Raw genomic sequence first — 15,682 nt, forward strand, 5'->3', positions numbered from 1 at the left:
CCCAGAAGCTGCCTTGGGAATGTCGTTTCCTGGAAGATCACGAACCCAGCATGCGGAAAGCACCGTGGCTAGATTCCCATACGGATTTTGGACGGCCAAATCCCGCACGAGAGAAAATCCATCCACAGAGTGACCTTCAAGTCACCCTGGAGGGCTGTGAGCATGTGACCAAGAGCTCTGATCTTTCTGAAAGGGTGGCTATTAATATGCTGGCCGCACAGTCCCCCTGGGACTGGTAATCCAATTAAAGACACAGCCTTGCTCACAGAGGAGCATCTCGGGCAGCAGAAATGCCGTGTGGAGGCAGCGGCAGCTAACAGGCATGGACCCTTTGACTCCCAGAAGTGCGTTGGCCCCGTCTCCTAACCTGCTAGCCACCCTGTTATGTACTGAGTTGAATAGGATCCAAAAGGCAGCAGTCTGATTGGTCCTAGAACAATAGGATTCAGAATGCAACAGTCTGATTGGTCCTAGAACAATAGGACCCAGAATGCAGCAGTCTGATTGGTCCACAGGAGCCACCCAATCCAGCTCCAAGTAGAAGTGAATCCGCAACCTGATTGGCCTACAGGTGAATCCCGGAATTAGCCAAACACGTGGGGCTCATTGTGTAAATAATGTACAGTGGTACCTCAGGTTAAGTACTCAATTCGTTCCGGAGGTCCATTCTTAACCTGAAACTGTTCTTAACCTGAAGCACCACTTTAGCTAATGGGGCCTCCTGCTGCTGCTGCGCCGCCGGAGCACGATTTCTGTTCGAATCCCCACAATGGGGTGAGCTCCCGTTGCTCGGTCCCTGCTCCTGCCAACCTAGCAGTTCGAAAGCACGTCAAAGTGCAAGTAGATAAATAGGTACCGCTCCAGCGGAAAGGTAAACGGCGTTTCCGTGCGCTGCTCTGGTTCACCAGAAGTGACAGTCATTCTGGCCACATGACCCGGAAGCTGTACGCCGGCTCCCTCGGCCAATAAAGCAAGATGAGTGCCGCAACCCCAGAGTCGGCCACGACTGGACCTAATGGTCAGGGGTCCCTTTACCTTTAAGTGAATATTTAAAATCAGGATGGGGTGGTTCATTTAAAAACAAAGGGGAAGCTTTGGGGCTCCAGTTAAGTCCCACCCAGAGGATTAGTCCCCAGGACAGCTCTTCTCCCTCAGAAGGCAGCTGTACAAATCGATCTCTGTGGATTTCCTGGGGTGTGGGAAAATGCAGAGAGACGGCGGATCTTTTGGGATAGTCAAATCCAATCAGCATAGCACTCTTGTGTCTCTCTTCCCTACCTCAACAGCCAAGGTCACGTTCCTTTCCGTTTAGGATGCAACAAGGAGAGCTGGAAAGGCGAGGGCAGGGCGGGTGGGCAGAAAGAGAAAACAGCCAGAGAGGCAAATATTTGCAAAGCAACCACACATCAATTTTCTCATGGGGACCGAAGGCACAGCTGAGATCTGAAGCGAGATGACAAAGGGCGAGGGAAGCCTTGGGCAAGGCCGGGGCTCTTAATTTCCGCTTCGATCGGTGCCACTGGCATTGCTACAGGTGCCATCAATAGACCTCTCCTCCATCTTTGTGAATTGGTCCAATCCTCTTTTAAAGCCGTACAAGTTGCTGGCCATCACCTGCGGGGGGGAGTTCCACAGTTTAACACACACTGCTCACAGGGGGAACATCATCGCCACGGCCAGTTACGAAGTCTTGCAGCGGCTGCCGTATTAGCTACTGAGCTAAGTTTAATAATAAATAATAATAAATTTTTATTTATACCCCGCCCTTCCCGGTTCAGAAAACCAGGCTCAGGGTGGCTAACAACAAATTTAAAACACTTAATTGATGCTACGAAAAAACAGCATAAAATACGGTATAAAACGTGAATAACCATCAAATCAAAAATCAATTTAGGGGGAAGATCCAGCCAATAAACATTGGATGATCACCAGGGCTAGCTGGCTAAATTAGACCTACTTGGGCCAGCGAGGAGACCAGGGGAGAAATAGCTGTGGGAACCCAGAGTGGGTAATCTTCTTAAAAAGGGGAGGGGAGGAAGGGGAATAAAAGATCAGCTGAATTCCAATTAAAGGCCAGGCGGAACAGCTCTGTCTTACAAGCCCTGCAGAGGGAAGTTAAATCCTGCAAGGCCCTGGTCTCATGGGACAGAGAATTCCACCAGGTCGGAGCCATCACTGAGAAGGCCCTGGCCCTGGTGGAGGATAGTCTGACTTCCTTAGGGCCCGGGACCTCTAAACTATGGTTGTTCATGGACCTTAAGGTCCTCTGCAGGGCGGACCAGGATAGCTAAAGGCCATCTCACCCCATATCCCAAACCCTGTGCTCTCATCAGGACGTCCGTTCCATGCAGGAGAGAATACAGATTCTGTCCATCCCTAGCCTCAGATCTACCGTTGCTCTGGAAAAGCAATGCAGAAAGAGACCTCGCCTGCTCTGAACCACATTAAATTCCTTGGGCGTTTGAAAATCCGGGACAGTTCTTTCTCCAGACATCTTCCCCACAGAAAAAAGAAATCTGGAGCTCGCCGGGGAGGTCTCCTTGTGAGCAGGGTCGGAAGGGGTCAGCTCCCCCAGTGCTGGCTGTCTAGGCAAAGGCTTGTTTGTTCCGCTTGTCTTCTTCTGCTTCTTGGGATCTCTGGGCGACGCTGACACATCGATGTGTCCAGGGGCTGGAGAAGAGGCAAGATCCAAATCTGCCAGAAAAGAAGAGGAGAAGGGTCCCCAGTGCTCAATCTAGCTAGGATCTCCATCAAAGGGCCTCTGGAGCAATGGACGGCAACTCAAAGCAGCAGGAGCACAACACTGATATTTCCAGTGGCTCTGGAAAGAAGCAGCTGCTCACCGGGAGGAGAGGTCAAGATGCAAAAGCAGTAAGGACATAAGGCTGGGTCAGGCCAGCGGCCCATCGAATCCAGCATCCTGTTCTCACAGCAGCCGACCAAAGGGAAATGCAGAAGCAGGATTCGAACGCAGGAGCAGTCATCCCTCCTGGTATTCAGGAACATTGCTGCCTCGAAACACAGAGGCAGAACACAGGTATCAGGGCTACCGGCCATTGAGAGCCCTCTCCTCCTCCATGAATTTGCCCAGTCCTATTCTATTCTTTTATATGCCTGTTGCCTTTGTCCATGGAGTTTTCTTGGCAGGGATACTGGAGTGGCTTGCTGGTTCCTGCTCCAGGTGGATCACGTTTGGTCAAAACTCTCCACTATGACCTGTCCATCTTGGGTGGCCCTGCACGGCATAGCTCATAGCTTCTCTGAGTTATTCAAGCCCCTTCGCCACGCCCATGAAGGAGTGTTGGAGGAGACTCTTGAGAGTCCCATGGACTGCAAGAAGATCAAACCTATCCATTCCTAAGCAAATCAGCCCTGAGTGCTCACTGGAAGGACAGATTCTGAAGATGAGGCTCCAAGATTTTGGCCACCTCATGAGAAGACTTCCTGGAAAAGACCCTGATGTTGGGAAAGATGGAGGGCACAAGGAGAAGGGGACGACAGAGGACGAGATGGTTGGACAGTGTTCTCGAAGCTACCAACATGAGTTTGACCAAACTGCGGGAGGCAGTGGAAGACAGGAGTGCCTGGCGTGCTCTGGTCCAGGGGGTCACGAAGAGTCGGACACGACTAAACGACTAAACAACAACAACACATGCTATTCTATTCTATTTTAATTTAATTTGAGTTCAGGATTTTTACATACATTATATTATCTCCTTCCAATTTTTAAATTTTGCGTACAATTTTTTCCTTTCCCTCCCTTCCCACCCCCACCCCCCATATCCATTGGAAGGGTTCAAACAATTATCCTCAGCCACAGGCATAGCGTCTTTAGTTTCCACCGAATGTCTTTTGTCCCAGTAACTTTTATCCATTGAAGATAGGGGTGCCATCTGTTCCTTGTCGTGGTGGACTTGACCTTCCACGTTGTTTCCTGTGACGTGACTACGACAATGTCCAACTGAATAAGTTCAAACAAATAACTATTCCATGCCTCTACTGTCCATTTTTCTCTCTTTTTTTCTCTATCTTTCCAACCTAAAGCTATCGGTGCCTTTCTTGCTAATATCATAGCTTTGAAGGTAGACTGGTCACCTTTCTCTATAGCCGTGTTTCCAAGTATACCCATTGTCATGAAATCAAAGTCTATTGAAAGCTTCGCTTCAAAAATTTCATTAATAACCTTTAGGATTTTAATCCAGAATGCCCAGTCCTCTTTTAAAACCACCCAGCTTGATGGCCATCACGATTTCCTGGCAGAGAGAATTCCACAGTAATTCTGCACTGCACAAAAAGGGACTTTCTTTTGCCTGGGAAGTGACATATAAAGATTTGAAGAGAATGCTGAAAATGACTTTTGTTAAAAAACAACAACCAGAAGCTATGATTCTGAAAGGTACAGGGACTTAATGGGTTTACCATGCAAAAGACTTTGTTCCTGCATCTGAGAGTGGACGCCAGGCCAAGACTAGACTATCCCTATAGAAGGTAGAAGCCGCCGCCAAAGAAAATAAAGGAGATTGGCAAAACCAACTAATGAACTATGCAGGACATATTAGATAATTTGAAACCCTAGAAAGAAAAAGGACAATGTTCCCTTTTTTTAAAAAAAAAAGGGGGGGAACGTTTAAGTCATATTTTGCAAGCTTTGTGTATAGGTTTTTACATTAGCTGAACTTTTAAAGGTCGCTTGTAACAACATGAATAAGGTTTTAAAATGGGATAGTTCAGATTTTATGGGTGTGCATGAATAAGTATAAAATAATGGAACCAGGAGGGGGAGTGGAGCGAAGTCAGTGAAGATGTATGATTTAAAATTTTGGTTGTGATGTGTTTTGGGGGCTTTTGTTATTATAAAATTAATAAATATATATAAAAAAGAGGGACTTCCTTCCACCTGCCCTGAAAATCTGCTTGTGCACGGTAAAAGGGAAAATCTTGCTTGTGCACGGTAAACAATGGCTTATGCAAGAGGTGGGGAACCTTCACCAGGTTGAGGGTTGCATTCCCTTGTGGGTGTCAGTATATGGAAACATCACAGCTGCAGACAGCCAGATTGTTGACATCACATGATGCGCCTATCTGTGGGAAAGAAGAATTTCCCCGGACGTTCACAGGCTGGATAAGTCTTTGTGAAGAGTGTAATTTGAAACCTTCCATTTGCGCATGTTCAGGAAGTTTGTCAGACGTGCTAGAAGAACTGAAACTGAAAGGACATGTTTTTCTCTAGTGCTGTAATGTCAGAAATAAACATCATGTAAATAGATTTCTGACTTATTTTCTTTCCCCTGCGGAAGCAGGAGGCAGAGGGGTTGTGCATTTTGCCCATGCTTGGGAAAATGTAGCCTATCAAAATCTCCCTGGTCTGTCCGAGATATCAGCCAGAGGAGGTTACCGGTAAGCAAGCTCCGAGGACAGTGAGAGGGGCCAGCCTCTGTGGAGGGGGGCTTGCAAACCAACAGTGGGCAGGTCATAGAATCATAGAATCATAGAATCATAGAGTTGGAAGACACCACAAGGGCCATTGAGTCCAACCCCCTGCCAAGCAGGAAACACCATCAGAGCACTCCTGACATATGGTTGTCAAGCCTCTGCTTAAAGACCTCCAAAGAAGGAGACTCCACCACACTCCTTGGCAGCAAATTCCACTGTCGAACAGCTCTTACTGTCAGGAAGTTCTTCCTAATGTTTAGGTGGAATCTTCTTTCTTGTAGTTTGGAACCATTGCTCCGTGTCCGCTTCTCTGGAGCAGCAGAAAACAACCTTTCTCCCTCCTCTATGTGACATCCTTTTATATATTTGAACATGGCTATCATATCACCCCTTAACCTCCTCTTCTCCAGGCTAAACATGCCCAGCTCCCTTAGCCGTTCTTCATAAGGCATCGTTTCCAGGCCTTTGACCATTTTGGTTGCCCTCCTCTGGACACGTTCCAGTTTGTCAGTATCCTTCTTGAACTGCGGTGCCCAGAACTGGACACAGTACTCCAGGTGAGGTCTGACCAGAGCAGAATACAGTGGCACTATTACTTCCCTTGATCTAGATGCAATACTCCTATTGATGCAGCCCAGAATTGCATTGGCTTTTTTAGCTGCCGCGTCACACTGTTGGCTCATGTCAAGTATGTGGTCAACCAAGACTCCTAGATCCTTTTCACATGTACTGCTCTCAAGCCAGGTGTCACCCATCTTGTATTTGTGCCTCTCATTTTTTTTGCCCAAGTGCAATACTTTACATTTCTCCCTATTAAAATTCATCTTGTTTGTTTTGGCCCAGTTCTCTAATCTGTCAAGGTCGTTTTGAAGTGTGATCCTGTCCTCTGGGGTGTTAACCACCCCTCCCAGTATGGTGTCATCTGCAAATTTGATCAGGATGCCCTTGAGTCCATCATCCAAGTCGTTGATAAAGATGTTGAATAAGATGGGGCCCAAGACAGAACCCTGTGGCACCCCACTAGTCACTCTTCTCCAGGATGAAGAGGAACCATTGATGAGCACCCTTTGGATTCGGTCAGACATCCAGTTACAAATCCACTGAGTGGTAGCATAGTCAAGGTCTCACAGGGCCGAACGCCAGTGGAGGTGAGCAGGGCAAGTGGTGAAACACGGGTTGGGCAAAGGCGATTCTTATTCTGCAGTTTCCACAGTGAGCTACACTGGAGCTTTGCAAAGACAAACACTTCCCTCTCCATCCAGGTGAATAAGAGGCACCATCGCAGCCAGGTAAAAGCATCTGAAGAGGGTGCAGAGTTTGGCAAGGGAAGGCTGTGGCTTGAGGACATGTAGCTTGAGAAGGTGCTGGAGGAGACTCTTGAGAGTCCCATGGACTGCAAGAAGATCAAACCTCTCCATTCTGAAGGAAATCAGCCCTGAGTGCTCACTGGAAGGACAGATCCTGAAGCTGAGGCTCCAAGACTTTGGCCACCTCATGAGAAGAGAAAACTCCCTGGAAAAGACCCTGATGTTGGGAAAGATGGAGGGCACAAGGAGAAGGGGACGACAGAGGACGAGATGGTTGGACAGTGTTCTCGAAGCTGTGAACATGAGTTTGACCAAACTGCGGGAGGCAGTGGAAGACAGGAGTGCCTGGCGTGCTCTGGTCCAGGGGGTCACGAAGAGTTGGACATGACTAAACAACAGCTTGAGAAGGCATGGCCTGAGGAGAGTCCCAAGGGCCAGGTAGAGAGGTTTGGAGGGCCACACCTGGCCCTGAGGTTCTCCCACTCCAGGTTAGGTTTAACCCAGTGGTCCCCAGAGCGGTACCTATTTATCTACTTGCACTGGCATGTTTTCGAACTGCTAGGTTGGCAGGAGCTGGGACAGAGCAATGGAAGCCCAGCCAGTCGCGGGGATTCGAAACGCCAACCTTCTGATCGGCAAGCCCAAGAGGCTCGGTGGTTTAGACCACAGCACCTCCCGCTCCCCTCTTTAGAGAGTAGGGGGCACTGGGAATGTGTTTATGGAACCAAGGAGACAGTGGCCTGAAAAAGATTTGGGAACCACAGGCTTAAACCATGACCACTGCCCAGAATGTTATGACATGGGGAGCAGGGATGTGCTTGTTGGGGGGCACGGGGTGGGGCTTATGGGAGCAGGACAAGGAAGCTGACTTGGAGCAGAAGTTTCTGTGCTCAGGAAAGACTTCTGCCTCTGCTTACGCTGCAGCTTTTGGGTCTTTGCACATGAAACTATTTCTCCGGAATGCCTTCCCACGTGAAAAACGAAGGGTAAGGTTACTGATCTCCAACAGGCTGGCCTTTTTCGTTTTTCAAAAAATGAAAGAGTGGGAACGTCTCCTGTTCCAAACTTCCACCCACAGGCAATACCAGGTCTGGAAACCCAAACAAAAACTCCTTTTCAGCCCTCTTTGATCGAGCCAGAGAGCGGAGAGTTTCTCCTTTCACGGTCTCTGGGGAGGAGGCTTTTATGTTCCTGCAAATGGTGCAACTGATTCCCTGAGAAGCTGTTGCAATGCCCAGGACGGGCTGCGAACCTGCTAGCAATAAAACCATCCGACTTTTAATGGGCTGAGCTGGAAGCAAGAGCAACGCTTCTCCCCCTCCAACTCCAGGACAATGTGGTCCACAATATCTGCTGAATACTGTTGAGGGGGACAGGTCCAAAAATAGCCAGGAACGACGGCGGGTCAAGTTTCTGCCTAACGGTTATGACATCGGAGCGGAAGAGAGGGAAAAACAGAGGAATGAGAATCCTGCTGTCAGCATTGCTTTGGAACGCTTTCACACACATATACACACACACACACACACACACACATATATATATATATATATATATATATATATACACACATACATACATATACATATACATATACATATACATACACACACACATTTTTATTCGTTTTTTAACATACCAGTTCCAACAGTCATGCAACATATCTTCTCATCTTATACAATATTTTTGACTTCGGTCAACACCTCTGATGAATTTCCGTTCTTTATCACTTATTCTGCATTTCTTAATTTCTATATTACATTTAATTATCCTTAACTAATAGTTCTTTTCATAGTCTTTCGCAGTATTTCAAATAATCCACCTTACAAAACTTTCTTGCAGTCCTACCAGCGTCATCTGTTCATCAGAATTACTTTTCAAATAGTTCATATATTTACTCCAGTCTTCTAAGAATCTCTGATCCCTGGAACGCTTTCAGAGGACTCCAAGACCCCTGTGTACCCTCTAGGGCTAGACGTCAGAAACGTTCTGCTGGATCAGGCCGAAGATCCATCTAGTTCAGTGGTTCCCACAGCGGGTGGGCAACGCTGACCTAGATGGGACCCCCATGGAGCATCGAGACCAACCCCCGGGAATGCAGGAATCTCAACTAAAGTATCAGGACAAGGCAGCTCCCCGTGTTCCTATGGAATGATTTTAGGATTGGTACCCCGGCCCTATAAAGGGCTCTTGGGACAAGCCCCCTTCAGCTATAACTCTTCGCAGAGCATTTGCTTTGGCAAAATGTGAAACGGATGCCACTCCTCTTTGCACCGCCATCCAGCCTGGGTTCTGAACGCTAGGGATTAAGAGGCAAAAAGCAACGCTGAGAAAACACCCTCGGAAATGCTCCTTACTAGGGCTGTGAAGAAAGGTCATTTTTTAAAAATAAAAGACAAAGAATCCCCAGAGGTAGGTAGCCTTCGGTCCACGACTGCACGACATTCAGCACACGGATATTTTTAAACACAGACTCGTCTCTATAAATGAGGTTATGCACACCTGCAAGGAAGATCCAGGCCTCCCCGTTAACCAGCTCCAGTTAATTACAGCACAATCTCCTTCGGTTAATGTGCGCGCTTTAAATAAATTAGGAAGGCTTGTTCAAACAGGTGCAGGGGGAGGGAAGCGAGATTAGAGGCGAGGCGACGTGGCTGGAATTCACCGGCTAAGGCTGATGAATCCTGGTCTTCTCTACGGCAGCCGCAGAGTTGGAAGGGACACCGTGGGGTCATCTAGTCCAACCCCCTGAAGTGCAGGAATCACAGATAAAGCATCTCTGGCAAGTGGGCAGCCAACCTCTGCCTAAAAACCTCCCAGGGAGCCCGTTCCACCGCCAAACAGCTCTTACCACGGTGTGCAGTAGAAAAAAGACAGTCAAGGAACCGAGACATTACACAAAACAAATGAAATACCGTGAAAATCCCTGAAACGAGAAGTAATCGACTAGAAATATTAATCAAAAAGTTTAAGGGGGAAATTAGGAAAACCTAGAATTGAAGAAAGCCTCAACGGGATGCCGGCTACAAACCTCCTTTCACTGAACTATTCAGTTTCCTCAGAAGGAAATAGAGAAATCATAAACCTTAACTGACCAAATTCAAAGAAACTCCCAAAAATTCTGAAATATTATCATCCTAGCTCGACCTAGGAGACGCAAAGCTCCGTAATAAAGGATTGAGAACTCAAAGGTACAGTTTCTAAAACTGAGTTGGGCCGCCGCATGACTGCAGTGAGGGAAGACGCACCACATTATGGTAACACAGGGATCTGCCTATCTAGTTCAGCAGTGACGACTCTGGCTGGCAGCAGCTGTCTCCAGGGTTTCAGGCAGGGGAAGGGGTCTTTCCCATTCCTACCTGGAGAGGCCAGGGATTGTAACTGGGGACGCTCCACATGCAAAGCAGATGCTCCAACGCTTAGCTATGCCCCCACCCTCCCGCCGCTGCTCAGCTACAGCCCTTTACCGCGTTATCTACCTGTGGAACTCACCTCCACAGGATGCTCAGATGGATCCCACCCGAGAAAGTTCAAGAGAAACACACACCAACCAACTGATAAATGAGCAGGACTGCTAGCCGTGAGAATAATAATAATAATAATAATAATAATAATAATAATAATAATTTATTATTTGTACCCCGCCCATCTGGCTGGGTTTCCCCAGCCACTCTGGGCGGCTTCCAACAAAGATGAAAAGTACACTAAAATGTCACATATTAAAAACTTCCCTGAACAGGGCTGCCTTCAGATGTCTTCTGAATGTCAGGTAGTTGTTTATCGCTTTGACATCTGATGGGAGGGCATTCCACAGGGCGGGCGCCACCACCGAGAAGGCCCTCTGCCTGGTTCCTGTAACTTGGCCTCTCACAGTGAGGGAACCGCCAGAAGGCCCTCGGAGCTGGACCTCAGTGTCCGGGCAGAACGATGCAGAGAACATCACCTTCCACATTCAGCGGCTGAATCATAGGACTGTAGAGTTGGAAGGGACCCTGAGGATCATCTATCTCAACCCCCCTGCAATGCAGGACCATGCAGCTGCCCCATTCGGGGACTAAACCTGCAACCTTGGCGTTATCAGCACCATGTTCTCACCAACTGAGCCATCCAAGAGTAGCAGAGGGGTGGATTCCGACATCATCGGCTGCTTTTGAATTTCCCGGGTCTTTGGGTAAGCCAGAATGAACCTAGGGAAATTCTGCACCCAGAATTAGCTCCATCACCAAGCGGTAAGGTAGATGTTCTCTCCTAAAAATCTCACCTCTGCCATGGATCCATCAGCCAACTTTAACATGCACTGTCTCTGCTCCCATCCACAATGGATGGATGTCGCCACTGCAGTACCTGACAGGGACGTTGTAAGGATTGCTGGGCCAAACACACAAAGCGCTTTGGGCACCAAAGGTCACAGAATCATACAGTCATACCTCATGTTACGTCCGCTTCAGGTTGCGTGTTTTCGTCTTGCGTCCCGCACCAACCCGGAAGTACCAGAATGGGTTACTTCCGGGTTTTGCCGCTCACGCATGCGCCACAGCTGTCAACTTTTCCCTTTTCTTGTGAGGAATCCTATTCAGAATAAGGGAATTTCCCTTAAAAAAAAGGGAAACGTTGACAGCTATGGCATGCGCAGGAGCGCCAAATCGCGCCACGTGCCTGCGCAGACGCGGCGCTTCGAGTTGCGGGCTTTTCACGTTACGGACAGGCCTCCGGAATGGATCCCGTCTGTAACACGAGGTACCATTTGTAAAACTGTAGAGTTGGAGGGAACCCACCCCGTCAGCAAAAAAAGGGGTCATCAAGTCTAACGCCCTGCAATGCAAGAATCACTGGCTAAGATAACTGTCATTATTATTATCATCATCATCGGGGATAATAATATTTCTCGCAGCTGCAACCATTCAAGTCCACAGAACCCGCAGAACATGTGCGCAACAGCCACCTGGGTTTTGTGGTCAGATACGGCGCAGTATCCAAGTGCAACGCCGCCGTGTGACATGCAAACAAGCCCTGCCTGGGTGACCGGCCGGAGATGAGCTACAGAGCCAGCGGGCGACCCCTTTTCAGGGTCCCCTCTGTGCCGGCGTGAAGCGGAGCCGCTGCGCCCACCCCAAGCGCCGAGCCTCGAGCGGCGGCCACCCGACTCAGGAGGTCGAACCCAAGTCGGCACCTGCTGGGAAAAGAAGCGCGACGGGCAGCGGTCGACCCCAAGCTCTTCCCGCAGAGCTGCTAAGAGAGAAAGAGAGAGAGGCACCCAGAAACGTCAGCGGTTAGAAAGGGTGTCAGAGAGGGGAGAAGCGTGAAGGCGATGTTATAAGGGGGGAGCCGAGTGGAGGCAAGGAAGCTGCAGAAGAGAGAAGGCGGTGGAGTTGGCGTCTATGTCTAAAGGAGAGAGGGAGGTGCTCCAGGAGCACAGGCACCCTACCATGGCGTTCCTCCATATAGGGCTTGGGTTTCTTTCTCAATTTGGACGACTTCTTATTGTTCCTTTCCAGGAGTTCTTTAATGTGCAGAGTCACTGGGGAACAAACAAAACGATGAGGACCACGGAATGGAACACAAAGACAGCAAGAGAGAGAGAGAAAGAGAGGGAATGGGGGTTTTTTTTTGGGGGGGGGTGGGTACGGATTTCAAACACAGGAAGAAGAAAATAAAGGAAATTAAAAAATAAATAAAAAATGAGCTAGACAGCTCTGCTTTCAATGCCGGCTGGCTCAGGCAGGTCTTTTCTCCCTGCACCTTACCTGGGTGTCACTGGAGAGGAGCTAGAATGCACCAGTGGCGTTGAAGAATTGCTGGGATGGAGGGGAGCCCAAAGGCCATGTAGTCCAACCTGCTGCGATTGCAGCCAATTGTCTCCACAGGCTGAAGGTCTTAAGAGTTTCAGTTTGGCGGGGTAGAAACTAGTGATTTTGGTGGGGCGGTAGCCTCACACCCCTAAACTCCTATGTTTAAATCTTGCAAATATATTATTATTATTATTATTATTATTATTATTATTATTATTATTTATATACCGCCCTATACCCAGAGGTCTCAGGGCGGTTCACAGAACAAAATAATAGAAATATATAATCAAAATAAAAACAACAACCCAATAACCCGATTTACTATCTTCCAAACCTATTTAGCGCCATTCCGTCCACTCGCTTCTGGTGCTTCCCCTTTCCTGGATTATTCCCATCCAATCGAGGGTCACATAGTGAAACGAGGATGGTGTCACAATTAACGCAGTAATTGATATCTGACTCCGTAATGACTGCAAGCGAGAGCAACGGAGAACCAGGAAGGTGAATAACAGTTTGGGGCCAGGATGCGTTGCAACCAAAACAAGGACCTTGGTGCGTCTTGCTCAGAGAAGCCACGATCTGTAAGCTGAGGACAAGTCTTGGCTGCAGGTTTGCTTGGAGCAAAACAAACCACCCCCCTTGGTTCAGGCGAAATGCTGAGCCAAGGATCGGGGCCGGGGGAAGGATGCTTTTCCAAGCACCTCAGGTGGAAGTGAGATACACGCAGGAATGTAAGAAGTGCCTTCTGGATCAAGCCAGTGGCCCACCCCACCCCAGGTGATCTGTCTCACCCCCATCCTGACGAAATGTCACCTTTATTAATTTACATTTTTTACCCCAGCAGGATTTCAACCTGTCTGTAGGTCGATCAGCTCTGGCTACCTGCGACTGCCATTTTAATATTACAGTCATACCTCATTTACGTTTGCTTCATGTTGCGTGTTTTCAGGTTGCGTCCCATGGCGACCCGGAAGTAACGGAACGGGTTACTTCCGGGTTTTGCCAATCACGCATGTGCAGATGCGCAAAATGACGTCACGTGCATGCACAGAAGCGGCGAATTGCGACCCGCGCGTGCGCAGACGCGGGTTTCGTTCTTTTCAGGTTGCGAACGGGCCTCCGGAACAGATCCCGTTTGCAACCAGAGGTACCGCTATATCTGTCAACTTGTTTTCTTTTTATTCTACCCTGTCTTTCTATTCTACGTGGGTGGTGCTGTGGGTTAAACCACAGAGCCTAGGACTTGCCGATCAGAAGGTCGGCGGTTCAAATCCCCGTGACGGGGTGAGCTCCCGTTGCTCGGTCCCTGCTCCTGCCAACCTAGCAGTTCGAAAGCACGTCAAAGTGCAAGCAGATAAATAGGTACCGCTCTGGCGCGAAGGTAAACGGCGTTTCCGTGCGCTGCTCTGGTTCACCAGAAGCGGCTTAGTCCTGCTGGCCACATGACCCGGAAGCTGTATGCCGGATCCCTCAGCCAGTAAAGTGAGATGAGTGCCGTAACCCCAGAGTCGGCCACTTTGCCATTTTATTCTATTTTTTTACCAACTGGAGGAGAGTTTCTACCTTTCCAGAAATACCTTCAGTATAGCCTCCCCTATCCTAGGACTCTCCAAGTGTCTGGGGCGACAACCTCCCACCAGCCCCATGGAGTCGTAGCCCCAAACACCTGAAGGCAGAAGGTTTGGGAAGGTTGTCCAGGCGAGTTAAACATGCCCACACACCCAACAACCACTGGGATTTTAATAGAACTCCCTAACTCTTTATAACTGCCCTGGCGACAGTTAGGATTGCGCTGAAGATAAATAATACTCTGTGATGGTAGAGATAAAAGGGGAATCCAAGATTCATAGAGGTGGAAGGGAACCTCAAGGGTCATCCAGTCCAACCCCCATCAGATGCAAGAATCTCAACTAAGGATGGGCACCGCTAGCCCTGAACCCCTATTCTCTCCAGGGCCAGATCCATCCTACTCAGGGGTGGAAGGGGACAGAATGAATGAATGAATCCTTGGGCTGGCACTGTGCAGGAGCTCTTCCAAGTGACACCACTCCAGCGGCAGGGAAAGCATGGCTGTTGCTAACATAAAATGGCACAGGGTGGAGCACAGATACAAATGAATCGAGGACTCGACTGGCATACGTCAGGTGCAGATGGGGCCAGCTCTTCCCCAGTGGTTGGAACAGGAAAGAGTGGTGCTGATCACTACCGGCACTCCTGAAGTGTGAGGCTTCCAGAGAGAAAAATCCAGCAATGGATCACAACAATGTGCAAGAAACGAGTTTGATGTGCTCACGGTGTGGCTCAGACCCGGTGCGTGGGTGTGTTTGTGTGTGCCTGTTGGCTCCAGGTTCGTTTCCGAGCACAATTCAAAGTGTTGGTGCTGACCTTTAAAGCCCTAAACGGCCTCGGCCCAGTATACCTGAAGGAGCGTCTCCAACTCCATTATTCTGCCCAGACACTGAGGTCCAGCTCTGAGGGCCTTCTGACGGTTCCCTCGATGTGAGAAGCCAAGTTACAGGGAACCAGGCAGAGGGCCTTCTTGGTAGTGGCACCCGCCCTGCGGAACGCCCTCCCACCAGATGTCAAGGAAATAAACAACTAACAAACTTTTAGAAGATATCTAAAGGCAGCCCTGTTTAGGGAAGCTTTTAATGTTTAATAGGTTATTGTATCTTTGTGTTCTTTTGGAAGCCGCCCAGAGTGGCTGGAGAAACCCAGCCAGATGGGCGGGGTATAAATAATATATTATTATTATTATTATTATTATTATTATTATTATTATTATTATTACCATCATGAGTGTTCCCCTTTTGAAACCATTCCACTCCCCTGGATAAAGCGAGCGAAAAGCCCTTTCCCCATTATTCACTCTGTGCCCCCAGATTCATACTTGAGAGAGAGGAAAAGACAGAGAATCCCACTGTTACCCCCCTATTGCACGAGGATGACACGACTTTGTGCTGGCGGCATCACAGCCGCTCGACCAATCAGCACTCTTCCTGCTCCGGGCTAATTTGCAAACCAGAGAGGGGGCCGTTGCATGCATAGCAAATTCTCAATGGTAATTATCGGCACGGCAACCGGCTTTGAAATCCGGGTCATGTGTGGGCGGAAGGAAAGAAAGAAAGGAGGAGTGCCCCTTAGGCCAATCTA

At 48.7% G+C, this 15,682-nt stretch overlaps 1 protein-coding gene across 3 annotated transcripts in view; it reads right to left on the minus strand.

Moving 5' to 3' along the window:
* The window catches only part of ARHGAP39 (Rho GTPase activating protein 39), a 218,779-nt gene that overhangs the window by 33,253 nt on the left and 169,844 nt on the right, over positions 1-15,682 (minus strand). For 2 of the 3 annotated variants that reach the window (XM_079984210.1, XM_079984209.1), the window contains exon 6: positions 12,166-12,258. The exons of the other annotated variant lie outside the window; for it this stretch is intronic. In XM_079984210.1, coding sequence (XP_079840336.1) covers positions 12,166-12,258 — 93 coding nt within the window. The remainder of the gene's footprint in view (positions 1-12,165; positions 12,259-15,682) is intronic. 3 annotated transcript variants of the gene reach the window in all.

The sequence above is a fragment of the Podarcis cretensis genome (genome assembly GCF_951804945.1).
Source record: "Podarcis cretensis genome assembly, chromosome: 7".
NCBI lineage: Eukaryota > Metazoa > Chordata > Lepidosauria > Squamata > Lacertidae > Podarcis > Podarcis cretensis.